The sequence below is a fragment of the Choloepus didactylus genome, chromosome 3 (assembly GCF_015220235.1).
Source record: "Choloepus didactylus isolate mChoDid1 chromosome 3, mChoDid1.pri, whole genome shotgun sequence".
NCBI classification, from domain to species: domain Eukaryota; kingdom Metazoa; phylum Chordata; class Mammalia; order Pilosa; family Megalonychidae; genus Choloepus; species Choloepus didactylus.
Genome location: NC_051309.1, coordinates 86706560 through 86722199, shown reverse-complemented (window position 1 = coordinate 86722199; position 15640 = coordinate 86706560). Strand labels below are relative to the sequence as shown.

General features: G+C 37.9%; 1 protein-coding gene across 5 annotated transcripts in view; it reads right to left on the bottom strand.

Annotated features, from left to right (window-relative positions):
* Window positions 1-8404: 8404 nt before the first annotated feature.
* CFAP299 (cilia and flagella associated protein 299) overlaps window positions 8405-15640 on the bottom strand; it is a 767377-nt gene continuing 760141 nt past the window's right edge. For 2 of the 5 annotated variants that reach the window (XM_037830077.1, XM_037830079.1), the window contains exon 6: window positions 8413-8673. In XM_037830077.1, the coding sequence (XP_037686005.1) occupies window positions 8578-8673 (96 nt within the window). In that variant the 3' untranslated portion in view covers window positions 8413-8577. Of the gene's footprint in view, window positions 8674-11400; window positions 11589-15640 lie in introns of all 5 variants that reach the window. The other 3 variants (XR_005215897.1, XR_005215898.1, XM_037830080.1) reach the window with 3 other exon arrangements.

Here is a 15640-nt window from a genome sequence, read left to right as displayed (position 1 = left end):
TATGATCTTGACACTAGAAGATTAGAGGCTAATTTTGTGTAATATCCCTCAATTTGGGTTTGTCTAAGTTTTCTCATGATTAGATTTAGGTTTTGCAGTTTTGGCAGGATTATTACAAAAGTGATGCTGCAATCCTGTTTCATATTATTGATTAAGGTACAATTTGTTTGCCTAATTATTGATGATACTCTCTTTGATCACTTGATTAAAGTGGTGCCTGCCAGGCTTTTCCACTGTTCTTGCTATAATTAATAAGCATTTTGTGGGTAGATACCATGTATACTGTTTCTCATCAAACTTTCAATTTATTTATTTATGTGTATCTGTATGGACTCATGGTTTTACTCCTGTTATTATCATTATTTATTGTGATGCCAAAGCTGTTCCATATTTGGCCAGTGGGAGTCTTTTAAGCACAGCTCTGTGTCCTTTTGATGAACTTCACTTTCTGGTGCAGAAAGTTGTCCCGGATTCTTATACTTTCCTGTCTGAAGTCTGGATTCTGCCATTTCTCCAAGGAGCACTGCTTCCTTCTGGGAAAAACTGGTATTTAGAAACTAACACCTGGGTGCTAGGTGTGCTCATTGCTAACAAAGTACTGCTGCTTTGCTAACAAAGTCCACTGCTTTTAATGGACAGAGAAAGGGAATTTGTATGTGTGTGTGTGTGTATATATATATATATATATATATATGTTATCATCTATATTTATTTCTGTATCAATTACATATACAGAAAACTATGAGTTCACACTGATACAACCAATTCCAATTAAATACAACTCTACTCATGCTGCTTGGGATCTGACAGCTCATACCAGGCTACTTCCTGATGAGTATAACCTCCTGGCTCCAGTTCCATCTTAGACATCCTGCTCTGGGTTCTGCAACTTTCACTGCCCACACACTGTACAGAAGTCTACATTACCTGACCCACTTAACTGTTGTAGCTCCTGATTATTTAGAAAGGGAAGAGAAGGGAATGGGGAGGGAAAGAAGAAGAGCCAAATATTAATTTTAAATACCAGGTATCCTCTAAATAATTGCTTCTTAGCTTAAGGACGCATTAGGAAAACTTGTTCTTTTCTTTTATGAAGTGCTCATTTTCATCAGTTTCACTGTCATGGGGTTCATATTGTCCAGGCACATAAACATGTTAGATAGTTTCATTTAATTTATACATCATTTCATGGTATATTTCAAAATTTATTTACTCTTTTAGTACTCTTGAAAACCTTGTATTTATATTTCCTCCAATTTGGTGTCTGGTGGCCAATGGCCTGGGATCCTCCTAAATGGAACATAGCAGACCTGCTTTAGCCAAGGACAAAGGTCAAAAAGTAAACAATCTCCCGGGAGGGGGAGGAAGACAATTACAGATGTAAAATGGCACTGACGGTATCTTAGTCTTAAACATTAATCTTAGCAAAACATCAGGTCTTAGGCCCCTTTAATGATTATATTAGAGACCTGATGCCATCATACTGTATGAAATGTCTTTGCTCTAAAATCATGTATTGCTTCTTGCATTGCCCACCCCCCGCCACCCAGTTCCTTGTAGAGCATTTACCCTCCAGACTGCTACCACCAGAGAATCTCTCTTGTTAATGAGTCCTAAAAAATCTATATCTACTTCTGTACTTGGTGTGTTTTTTGGTCTCACAGCAGCACCAGCCCAGGCTCTGCATGAACGTTGTCTGGTCCTGAACAATTGGCAAGCCAGGCAGGAGACTGAAATGCCCCTGGCAGCAGTAGGCATGGGTCCAGGGAAGGGAGGTTCAGGGGAAATCCCAGGTTGGCCTTCATCATATATGTGAGGAGGGGTGGCTGCTCTCCTGGACAGATGCAGACTGTAACAAGAATATGGGGATGTCCTGAAAACTCTGGTGGGAGTACTAACAGTTTTGTAACAAATAGCAGGACAACTATATTTTAGCAAGAAAGAAAGGAGAATGCCAGATAGTGGCAGCCATAGCTTAGCCCCTTTTAGGAGCCTTACATATGGTCACAGAGGCAGAAGAGGCAGCAAAGACAATGGCCCACAACCTAGAGGAGGAAATTAGAAAATTAGAAAGGGACACATGGCTCACACAAGTGGGCATAAAAGATGCTTTAACTGAGTGTTTGCACCTTGTAGGTGACCAATTAGAAACTTGAGCCTGTAGATATGCTCATGCCCTTGGTTGGAAATTACCTCAGGCCTGAGTCCAGAGAATACCAACTAATCTGGGGTGGGACCCAAAAAACTGGGATTCCAAAGATTCTTCACTTAATGACAAAGAGAAGGAAAAGGAAGGCATATAGGAAGTAGAGGAAGAGGATCCCCTGCCCCACACACAGCAAGTATGCCCAGTGCTATAGAAAAAATAAAAACAACACAGTAGCAACCTGCTGGGGTGGACCCTCAAAATTTACAACCTCATGTGCAGAAACTCCATATTATCATGAGAGATTATGCTGCTGCTGAATTAGATGACCTCAGGCAGCACTATAGGCTAAAAACCAGGGAGTCATTACCTGATTGGCTTTTATGATTATGGGGCACAGGATCTGAGAGCATAAAATTAACTGGGATAGAAATGAGTAAGTTAGCATCTATTACAATGCACCCACCCCTATGTCAGTGCCTGTATGCCACCCTAAATCATGTAGGAATGGGATCTTTGTTATCCTGGCTAATAGGTGCATGCAAGGAAGTCTGGCATAATGCGGAAGACAGCCCTTATACCACTCCTTATTGGCAATCTATGGAAGAACTGCAAGATGTTTTGTGGGGTCTTGGGATGAAGCATGCAATATATTCTGAGAATTTTGCAGCCCTGACAGTGAAAGTTTTACAACAGGAATGAAAAACAGTGTCTTGCACACCACTCATAATCATTTTTGAGTCCTTTAGTGGGACAACCCATTTTGAGAGCTGCTCAAGCCATTGCCAATCTTGGGGAATCAGAGCAGCTCCAGAAAAGAGGAGTGGGGGCTGTATGTTCAAGAAAAAATGATGGCCCTAATCGGGTCTCATGTAAGCAAATCTGGGCTGATCTAATTGCCACAGGGATAGAACTAGAAACCATAGATAAAGAACCAAATGCTGTTTTAGTTAAATTATGGAGCAAATTACCCAAAGACAAAAGATTTACTAAAATAAATCCCAGAATAGCTGAAGGATAAGATAAAGTATCTAAGAAACTCCCTATTGAAACATAAGAACCCTCTGCACCCCTAGAGGAGACCTGGCAAGCTCCCTTTTTCCCTTCCATAGAGGAAGGGTCAAGATTCCCAGGTACCAGCAATAACTGAGGACCACTGGGATTGGAGGCCACATGTAGAATTAACTATTTATTTGTCCCCTACTTACAAAAAGAGAGTGTTAGCACTGGTAGACACTGGATTGAATGTACTTTAATTTATGGAAATGTAGCCCAATTTAAGAGACCTGTGCTGGCCATAGACAGCTATGGAGGAAAGACAATCAAAGCCAAACGGCATTATTTGATCTTGCAAATTGGGACATTGCCCCCCCTTCCAGGAATACACTTTATATATGTCACCTATACCCAAATAGATATTAGAAATTGATCTTCTCTTAGATTCCACATTACAAACCACCATAGGAGAATTCCAACTCCAGTGTAGAGTAGTGAACTTGGTCTTAAAGGTGCAGGTGAAATGGTCTTCTGTAAAAGTACTGCAATTTATTATTTTAGCCACTAAATAATACAAGCTACTGGGGTGGGCGGACATCAAGAGATTTCTGCAACCATTAAGGAACTAGAAAGAGTGGGGATATTAATACCAACCCATAGTCCCTCTAATAATCCTGTATGGCCAGTAGAGAAACCTGACAGAAACTTGTGCCTAACAGTGGATTACCATGAATTAGATAAAGTAATGCTACCTTTGTATGCAGTGGTTCCAAACACTGCCTGCTTATTACAATAAATTAGCACTCATTTATGCCACTATCATTTTATTTTAGATTTAGCTAATGCTTTATTCAGTATTCCTTTAGATAAAGCAAGTCAGCCTACTTTCACCTTCATCTGGAAAAGACAACAAAGAAATTTCACCATTCTCCCACAAGGCTATTTATATAGCCTGACCATTTGCCATGACCTAGTGGCAAAAAACTTGGCCAATTGGCAGAAACCCAAATTTGTGACTTTATATCATTATATTGATGATATTTTGTTAACTGGCAATTCTCTTTCAGAACTAACAGAGTTGTCAGAAAAATTAATAGCCTATCTTGAGAGCTGGGGATGGGCAATCAATCACAACAAGCTCCCAGTCCCTGGCTGCTCTGTCAAATTCTTGGGTGTTGTATGGTTGGGTAAGACAAAAACTATTCTTTCTGCAGGAATTGATACAGTACAATGTACTCCTACACTACATATGCCAAAGCAATTAATGATGTTTCTAGGACTACAAAGATATTGGAGACCTTTCATTCCCCATTTAGTTCAAATATTAAAACCATTGTATATGCTAAATAGAAAATACCATCGTTGTGAATGGGATGACCCCTGCAGGCTGCTTTTGGAAAAGAAAAAATGGCAACAGCACAGGCACAACACTAAGAGGGTAGACCCTGATTTACCTTGTGAATTTGATGCGGCTATCACTGACATTGGCTTTGGGTGAGGTTTGTGGCAAAGGCAGCATTCTAAATGAGTACGTCTAGAGTTCTGGTCACAATTAAGGAAAGGGGCCAAATTAAATTATAGCTCCTTAGAAAAGCTACATATAATGCTCTATTACAAGTGGAAAGTCTGATGCAGAAAGGTCCTGTCACCTTGAGAACCATCCTCCCTAAACAAGGGTGGATTACAAGACATGGCCAATAAGCCATGCTCTGGCAGTACACAATTAAGTATCTCAAGAAAGTGGAAAGCTTATTTGTTGAAGTGCAGTGTTTTCAATACCAGCCCTCTTAGGGCTGAGATGCACAAAATTTTAGGACCAGTTTCATATGTAGATGATTCAACAGCTAAAATGGCCATACCTGAAATAGTTGTTGAATTATCCATTATAGAGAGCACAGGAACAATTCCCAATCCACTTGGTTTACTGATGGACCCCCTAGTAGGCAACTTCCCATTTGGAGAGCCATGGTGGTAAAACTCAGGTCTGACACTATATGGTGGGGGAGTGGCACTAAGCAAAGCAGTTAATGGGCTGCATTAAGAACTGTATGGATGGTAATAGCTCATGAACCAGGAGATGTGATAACTATCTGTACTGACAGCTGGGCAGTTTACAATGACCTCATGACCTGGATGGCAACCTGGAAACAAGAAAAATGGATAGTCTTAGGTTGCACCTAATGGAACAAGAGCTGACATCTGGAATGCCTGCCAGTGATGAAAAGTAACAGTCTATCATGTCAATCCACACACTATCCAGTGAGGCAGATGCCCTCTGAAGCAGCCAAATGGCTTCATTAAATGAGCAGACCCTGAGGGTATCAAACCTTAGGGCATTTAGCCTATCAGTTCCAGGTAGCCATCATGCACCAACAACTTATAGACATCACATGGGTAATTACCATGCTGATTGCCCCACCAGATGGGACACATCAGCTGTTCACAGGCTCCAGTGAACTGGTGGCAAGTGGACTACATCTACCATGTTCTGCTCTCAGAAGGAGCAAGTTATGCATTTACCGGTGTAGATACTGCCATAGAACTTCTGTTAGCTCTCCAGTAACCTAATCAGCAAGCCACCATAGGCTGCATGGAAAGAGTAAGTACTTCCTACAAGATACCAGTGCAAATAGACAGTGATTGGGGAACACTTTTCACAAGGCAAATGACTTAAGAATGGGCTACAGACTATGATATAATGTGGACTTTTCTTCTACCCTATAACTCCTCAGGTGTAGGCCTTATAGAAAGAATGAATGGCCTCTTAAAAGAATAGTTGAAAGATGATAAGCAATCCCTACAACAATGAACTAAAAGTATATATCAGGCCCTAACCTGCCTAAATTCTACACCATGAGATGCAGCCCCAGCTCCAATTGGAATTCTAATGGCAGGACTGATGCAAGGACTAAGGATACAAATTAAAGAGCCAGCTGCTTTACAGCTTAAAAGGGGTATAGTAATTTATTGTTGCCTATGCCTTAGACCATAGGAAAATGAGGTCATTTGGCATTGGTGCTGGCTTATGCATCCATGCTTGTTGGGAATATTAATCCCATGGGGAATAGGAGTCACTAAAAACATTGCAATTCAGCCATAATTATATAAAAAATGCACATTAAAATTTTTATCACCAATCTAGGGCTTCCTATGCCCATGGAAACCTTATGTATAACTATATGGACCCTCCTTAAGCCTAGACTGACAATTGATGCCACAGTGGAGGACTCTCAAGACCTACCAGGGAGAATATCTTGTATTTAAAACCTCCCCACAAGGTCCTTCTGCCTGGTACTTTACTATCTACCAATGGAACTCTTGAATATATATTATTAAATCAACAAGATTTACCCCTTATTGTTCTCAAGAAATATCTTTCTTTTCACCTGTAGTGCCTTAGTGAACACCTTTCTACAGTGGGCTTCAGTGGCAACCTTTGCCCACAATAAAACCCAATGTTGGGTTTGCATGGACTTGCCATCTTTGGGTGCTACCAGCCTCCCCTGGACCATAGCTCCTGCTAACTGGACTACAAGGAATGCCCTGTTGACATGGCAGAACTCCACATACTGACAAATCTGGAGCGAGACTTTCTATTTTAAGACTGAAATCCAATTACCATCTTGTAATGAGTCTTGAGCTTATATTTTTTTCCCCTGTGAGGGAACAAGTGTATAAACCCTGGCCTATATCAGGATATCCTATACATGATGGAATAGGATGGCTGACAGCAGAAGCAGTAAACTTAGACTGTATTGCCCCTGTCCACGTGGAATATCTTAATGGAAACCAAGATTTGGGGTAGTTACCCTCAGAAGTGTGTAATTTTACCATGAAGATACAAAATGATAGCCTTCCAATGGCAAAATGCCTCCAAGAGACATGGAGCATATGCCTCACCCATGGGGTGGCTGTGGACCCATGGACAATATGGATGGCCGTATTTGCCTTACAATTGGACAGGATGTTGTCCATGGGGCAGCTGTATGTCCCTGCCTCATTATATGATTCTTTGCCACAGACTCCTAGCAATTGGGGAATGGTTAAATGTAGATATTGAGTGAAGCGTACCCTGTGGAGGTTTATCCTTTGGCTATTCTTGTCCCAGGGGGAGCTGCAATGGTTACTGAAAAGCATATATACCACCTTGGCTAATCACAAAGCTCATGCGCTTAATGTATCTAAATTTGCAATATCATTGTTAAATGATGAGACCACCCAATTATGGAAAGTAGTCTTAGTAGAATGGCTCTCTAGACATTTTAACTGTGGCACAAGGCAGAACCTGTGCCCTTATAAACATATAATGTATATATATTTCTGATCACTCACATAATATTTCACAAGATTTAAATCATATGCAAGAGAACATACACAGTATTGATCAGTTATTTACCAACCCCCTTTCTACTTGGTTTAATTCACTTACTCAGCCTTGGTGGCCTTTCTTTATAGGATTATCTGCCCTATATGTTGGATTATTGCTATTCTGTTGTCTTTTATATTGTTGTTGTGGGATATGGATGCAATGCCTGTCCTATGGGCAAGGCAGCCTGTTATGTGGGGGGGGGGGAGTGGATTGTGGCAGCCCAGGGCATGGGCCCCCTCCTAAATGGCATGTAGCAGACTGCTTTAGCCAAGGGAAAAAGATCAAGAAAGTAAACAAGCTTCCTGGAAGGGGAAGAAGACAATTGGATGTAAAACAGCACTGATGGTATCTTAGCCTTAAACATTAATCTTAGTAAAATGTCAAGTCTTAGGCACCTTTAATGATTATACTAGATACCCAATGTCTTCATACTATGTGGAATGTATTTGTTCTAAAATCATATATTGCTCCTTGCACCCCCTGTCCCTTGTAGAGTGCTAACCGTCTGAACTGTCACCACTGGAGAATCTCTCCTGTTTGTAAGTCCTAATAAATCTATGTCTACTTCTGTGCCTGGCATGTTTTTTGGTCTCATGGCAGCACCAGCCATGCTCTTCATGAACTTGTTCTGGGTCCAAACAGTGTCCTACACCAATCCTTAATGATTTCAGAAGATAGGACTACGATGGCATAAGGTTTGGTTCTCTAGATGTGGCAAGATTAGGACCTGGAATATTTTTACTTCAAAAATCTGAGCTATGAAATATATCACCAATTATTGCATCTTTGAGGTAGCAACAGAATTTTATCCAATGAACTGTAATTAGCTTCAAATTTCAGGGAAAATATAAAAAAAAACCCTCAAATCAGATTAAGAGGTTGTCTGTACAACAAAAAGTCAGTTGAGATAGTGCTTTTCTTCCTAATTTATTTATTAGCATTTATTATTCTAATTTGCCTTCCTGCTAAAGGGCTCATGTATTATTCTAATTTGCTTCTGGCTACAAGATTCATTTAAATATATCAAACAATTAGGATGCCATTTAATATGTTGATAGTTAGGTAGTTAGGTCTTTCTTCTGGAAACGTGGTCAAAAATGACAGCTTGTATGTAGAGTTTGGTTTGTATAGGCGTTCTAGTTGAGTTGTCACCTGGTGGAACCTAAAACACATAAATTACATTGCTAGTCAGAAAAGTCCATGTAGATAATTAGTAATAAATGATTTTTTTTTTTTTTTCAAGCAATCAGAAATAAAAAGACTGTGGTCATGTTTCCACCCAGATTCTTTTTATCCAGGAGCAGTGATGATTCTGATTAGGATATTTGAGGCCCTGGGTTGTGACTTTACTGAAAATACTTGCAAACAAAATAGCATTCTGCACTCTTGCTTGTCTATACTCTGATGAACCCCATGGGTTGCTAACTCTGCAGAATTGCTGGGGAAGGGCTTTGCAAATACATGTGATTTCAGAGGTAACAAGTAAAACTTCTATCTTGATTTCAAATTTGTCAAATAAAAATGTGTCACATATTTGAATTGGGTCAGATTAGTGGAAGTACCTTCTGTTTATGGTGGCTTTTATGAAAAATTTTTACCAGTTTAAAAACTATCTGATCTGCTTTTTTTCAATTTTAATCTGTGAAAAAAGATTTGGTACCTTTACTTTTATTCAGGATAGTTTGTCATACTTACAGTTTCCATTGGGAGCTCCTATGGGAATAATAATTTACTAATGAGGTATTGTTAAGGAGAGAAGAGAAAAGTTCCCATGGGGTTAATTCTCAAATGGTGGGTGGGGGTGGGGATGCTAATAGAGTTAGAAGACTCCTAATATAGGAAAATATTTGTCATTGTACATATTTGTCATAAAAAAGAATGATGTTACTTGCTCTCTCTTTGGTTGTGGGTAGAGATGATAAGAAATTTAGAGCTAGGAAGGGCAAGAAGAAGTCTTGGTATTTCCTGTTTTTTTCATGGTACTTAATTTCTTGTGCTGGTTGAGGAAGAATGGTTTGAACCCATATTTCAGTAAATAGAGTCAGGAAAATTGTAAAGACTCCAAAATGGGCAAAACCAAAAGAATGAGTGTCCTGACTGCATAACCCAGCCAATTTGTTTCTGCCTCTTACTGTCTTTGAACTATTTTACAACTCTGAATTTTAGAAAACTGATAATGCAAAATATTCTTGTGTATAGAGATGCAAATTAATTGTATGCAGTGGATGGGAATTAATTATTGCACTGCATAAGGACCTATTTAGCATCTATTTGCATATTCATTTCACAATTCCTTATTCCCTATAGATATTCTGCTCTTTGAATTCTCCTTTGAACAGGTTGTGACATCTTACTGGTTCTTTCTATAATTAATGAACTTAATAAAATATTTGGCATGTTCATTTTATATCTGTATGAGAGTCATAATTATAACCTTACTAGAAAAATTATCTTGTAAGCATTTTGGAGTTTTCACTGCAATGTCCAATTGATTCACCTGACAGCTGAATAATCTGCATCAATGGGCAGTTTAAACCCAGTCACATCTTGTCTTGGCTCTCAGAGGTCAACCCCAAGTAGCAATAAAACTTTAACTTTGTTGATCCTGTTTCTTTTTATATTTTCCTTCTTACTAGATATAATGAGGTTTGTTGGTAAAATTTCACTGGAATAATTGTTAACTTAGAAGAGATGCTCAGCCTTATCTAGGTTGAATTTATGTAGGTATAATATTATTAACATAAATATTTCAGAAATTGTATGCTTTATGAGAAATTACTAGTGCTCTGTCATAATATGTTTTTAACTTCAGGAAAAACATTGATCACAACTCTTAGGTAACATTTCTGCCAGGTTTTCCCTTATTTAGTAGAGTTCTGGCAGTGCATTGCCTAATTAGATTAAATAAGATTATAATATTTTCAGTCATAATTTCAACTATTATTTAAAATGTTGATTGGCCATGGACTTTCTTCTTTGATTTGAATGTAGCATCTTCTAGGCCAGGAGTCCTGAACTGCAGAAAATTGAAGTTTAGGCCTGTTTTAGTACCTTAGGCTGCCTAAGTAAATACCATAAAATGGTTTAGCTCAAACAATGGGAGTTTTATTTGCTCATGGTTTTGAGGCTGGGAAAATGTCCAAATCAAGATATCATCAAGGCAATGCTTTCTCCTGAAAGACTTGGCTCTTCTGCAACACGGAAAGGTGCATGGCAGCATCTCTGGTCTCTTCCTTCTCTTCCAAGTTTCACTGATTTAGCTTCTTGCTTTCTGTAGTTTTCTCTCTCTCATGTCTGAATTCATTCTGCTTATAATAGACTCTAGTAATAGGATTAAGACCTATCTTTATGAGACAGAGCCACACACACCTTACTTCAAGTAACTTTATTAAAAGGTCCTACTTACAAAGGGTTCATGCTCACAAGAATGGATTAAATTTAAGCACATGTTTTTCTGGTGAACATACAGCTTCAAACCACCAAAGGCCTTACTGTAGACTTACTAGATATCTTTATTTGATATTTTTGGCATAAATAATAATGTTTCAGGTTATTTTAGGTAATATCTCAAGATATTTTCCTCTATAGAAATTATTTTCACCCAATTTTTAATCAGATGTAGCATTCACTAACTTTTTTAACAGTAAATTTAATCATTATCCTTAAAGATGTTTGTCCATTTTTTTTGTAATGGCTTTATTATTTTTGTTTTTCAAGTCACAGAAACAACCAAATTTCCTTGTCTGCTACATTACTCTCATTATGAACCCTCATCAAATCATTTACTTTTGAAAATTATCATTAATAAGTTATCACAGTTGTTTTAAGTTTCTATCATCTACAGATAGTATTGTTTTATTCTTCAACTTTTCTGAAATCTATGCTGTACCTTACAGGTCACAATCTGCATCTTCAATGCAGAACTGTCTCAGGATCTTGTAGAAAAGAACTATACCACGTACTCCAAAATTGTTAACACTGCAAAGTTGAGATGACATTGGTTAGACAACTTTCAGACTGCATCTCCAGTGGGTTGAGTCAGGATTTCTAGGACTCCTTTTAGGCCAAAGCAGAGGGCTGCAAGTGATCCAATGGAATAGGAATTAATTATAATAAGGCTGAGTGAACTAATGAAAGAAATTTTACCATGGTTATTTGGAATATATTGATGTTATTTTAGTGTTCTATTTTCTGGATATAAACAAAAGCCTTGTTTTTCCTTAAGCAATCTATAACCCATAGCAACTTAGTAGACTAGGCTTTTGTAAACTGCAGTGAAACACTTAAATATTTAAATGATACCTGATTTTCACACATTCCCCTAGGATTCAGAAATTCTTATTGCCTCCTTATTTTTCATGACAATTTAGTTATTTGCTTGAGTGGAATAAGAAGTTGTCTTCCTTTCTACCAGGATATAATTGTATAAATTGTAAAACCTAGGATTTGCCTGGAGTGCCATATTTGAAAATGATGCTCATTTAATCAGGTAAGACCAGCCACTTTTAAGAAACTAAGTTTGACTTCTGAAGGCAATGCCTTTAAAGCCTTCCCAGGAAAACTGGCCTATTTCCTGGCTTAAAGTGTCCCAAAATATTACATATTATATATGAATAAACTTAGGTATTTTGGAGACCCTGAAAAGAGAGGAATTTACCCAAATTTATAGGTACTGCAGGTGAAATCTGGTGGAGAGAGCTTCTTGGGCTTAGTTTCTTAGCCTTAAGATAACAAATAATAGGTTTTATTACCTGCCAGACAGAATTTAATTTAGTATTTGTTCAAACTGTATGGCCTAGAGTTTACAAAGCAAACTTAGTAGTCCTATATCGTAAAATAACACTCTTGCTGCACCTATATAAGCAATCAGCAAACCTAATGAGACCAGCCTATTTTATAATCTTTCTTTGAAATTATTATTAAAACAAAGTGGGAGGAGATTGTCAGGGAAAATCATGAGAGACTTTGAAATGGGCAAAAATAAAATAGTTGGCATCATTCATCTAGGTTTTCTCATCTTTGAGTTATGTCACAACTCTGCGTTAGAAAACTGTTAATGCAAATAATTATCATATGTAGAAATGTAAAGTAATTGTGTTTGGTGGAATGCAACAGATTTCTGACCTGTGGATAGACATGTTTTGCATCTATTTGTAAATTCATTTCATATTCCCTCATATGTCTCTGATCTTTGGATTATTCTTTGAACCATCTTACTAGTTCCCTCATTAATTAATTACTAAAAAAATTTTTGACATGTGTTCATTTATATCTATATGAGATCATGATTCTACCTTCTTTTAAAAGCTGTTCTTTGACAACAGATAGCAAGACTGCTAAATTACACACACACACACACACACATACACACACACACACACAATGACAACTCTACTACTACAATAACAAAAACAAATAGTGCAGTTGTCTGAGATAAGTCAGTACTTATAAAACCCTCACTTCATATTTATAACACTGTATGGAGCTGCTAAAAGACTTCTGCCTAAAGTCATTACTCAGCCTAAGGAGAGAAGGACTCCAAGTTAAATATAAACAAGGAGTAAAAATAAATAGGTAAAACAAGATATTGGGAAAAACAACAGTAATAACAATTTACTGAAATATAATATTTCATGGAACAAAGTAAAATTAGACTCTAGTATTACTTCATTCACCAAACACACCAAATCTCAGAAGAATTATAGATATAAATGTATAAAGAAAGCCATAAACATAAAAGTTAGAAAAAATTATAGGTAAGTATTTATCCAATTTTAGTCTGATAATCTTTTTAAAATAGAAAAAATGGAATAAAGAAAGAAAATCAATAATTTGGACTATGCAGTAATTTAAAACTTTTACATGCCAAAATCATCATAAATGTTAAAGCCTATCTAAATTTTAATAAATCACTAAAAATATGACAGTCAACCTTTTGTACATAGAATAATTTAAAATTATTGGAGAGAGGATTTGGGAAGATAGTGGAGTGGGGAGCTCCAGAACTCAGTCCTTCCACCAAAACAACTATTAAACAATCAGGAACTGTCTGAAACAAACTATTTTGGAACTCCAGAGGCGACAAGAACACTGTAAAGCATTCAACAAATGCAGGAGGAAGAGGCTGATAAATTACAGAAAAGAAGAATAAATTGTTCTCTCTGCATAACAGCTACCAGCACCTATCCCTGACTTTCATGACAGAAAGGGACATAAAATCCTCTTCTCCAAGAACAGGGGTGGCCACAGCTGATCACCGATCACAGGTTTTGATTAGTGACTTCAGATTGCTAGGGGCCTGGCTCTGAAAGCAGTTATTATTTCAACCTGTCTTGGACAAAGGTGACTGCACCCATTGTTCCAACCCTCCATGGACTGGGGCTCTCCAGCTGTGGGGATGGAGACTTAAAGATGCTGTGCTTCTCAGGGGTACAGAATACAGTTAGTTGAAGAGTTACATTTGATGGGCATGTCAGGAAAGCTTGGCTTTGGGAAGCTGTTGGAGAAGATTTTAGTGACCTTCCTGATCCCCTCCTGGGGCACTTTGGAGCTTGTCTGTGCTACATTTGTGGGTGCCTGGCCCTAATTTGGCTGCAAAAGTCTGACTTGGGAAAGTCCCCTACAGGCAAAATCAGCATAAAGAAACAAAAGGAGTGTAAAAAACAATAGAGGTGGACAGTCTGGGGCAAAGGCCTGCCAGCTTCAAACAATCAGCAGAGAGGGGTCTGTTTCCTGGGAAACAGAGGGGACAACCAAACTCCTGTAGAAAGGGGTACCCCAAAACAACTAACAAGCAAAAGACGAGGAAAGGACAAAAGTCCAGAAAGACAGGTAAATTCCTGTGCACTGCATTCACCTTGGGCAGACCTTCCTGATAGGAGGGCTGAAGCACAATAAAGTCTCTGTCTTATCACCAGCTGCTTACAAAATCAAGAAACAGACATCTCAGAAAATAAATCCCACAGCTAACATTTTAAAATATTACAATATACAGTGTGCAATAAAAGAATCTAAGACAAGCAAAGAAATAGGAAATGTTGGCTCACCCAAAGGGAAAGGAATAAAAAAATCCAGAAAATATCATTGAAGACAACAAGAATGTGGATGTACCAAAAAGGAAAAAAAGCTTTTAAAAAATGATCTTAAAAATGCTCAAGAAGATGAAGGGAAATAAAGAGAAACAACTAAAGAAATCAGGAAACAATAAATGAGACATTTTAGAATCTTAGTAAAGAGATAGAAATTTTAAAAATGAACCAAACAAAACTACTGGAGTTGAAGACCACAATAACTAAAATGAAAAATTCTCAGGAAGATTTCAACCACAGATTGAAGCTGGCAGAAGAAAGAATCACTGAACTTGAAGACAAGACAATTGAAATAAGTCAGGCTGAGTAGCAGAAAGAAAAAAGAATTATTAAAAGTGAAGATAGCCTAATACAACTTTGCGACACCATCAAGTACACCAATGTATCCATTTTGGGAGTTCCTGCAGAAGAGGAAAGAAAGAAAAAGGCAGAAGGAATATACAAAGAAATAATAACAGATAACTTCCCAAACTTAGCAAAAGACATGTATATGCACATCCAAGAAGCCCAGAGAGCACAAAGGAGGATAAAAAATAAGAAAAAATTCATCCCATCATATATTGACCACAATATCAACTTCAAAGTTCAGGAAGAGAGTTCTGAAAGCTGCAACAGAAAAGCAACATGTTACATACAAAGGAGTCCCAATTAGATTGAGTTCTGATTTCTTAAAAGAAACCATGGAGGCAAAAAGGCAGTGGGTTGAAGCAATTGAAGTGCTGAAAGTAAACAACTGCCAGCCAAGAATTTTATATCCAGCATGACTTTCTTTCAAAAATGAGGATGAGATTAAGACATTCTCAGGTAAAGAAAAACTAAGGGAGTTCACCACCAGTAGACCTGACGTTCAAGCAATGCTGAAGGGAGTTCTTCAGACTGAAAGGAAAGAACACTAGACAGTGGTTCAAAGTGGCGACAAGAAATAAAGACCTGGGGTAAAGGTAACCATCATGGTAGTTATAAATGCCAGAGTTATTGTAGCATATTGTTTGCTAGGTAACTCCACTTCTTATTTCCTGCAGGTGCCATAATGCAAATGTA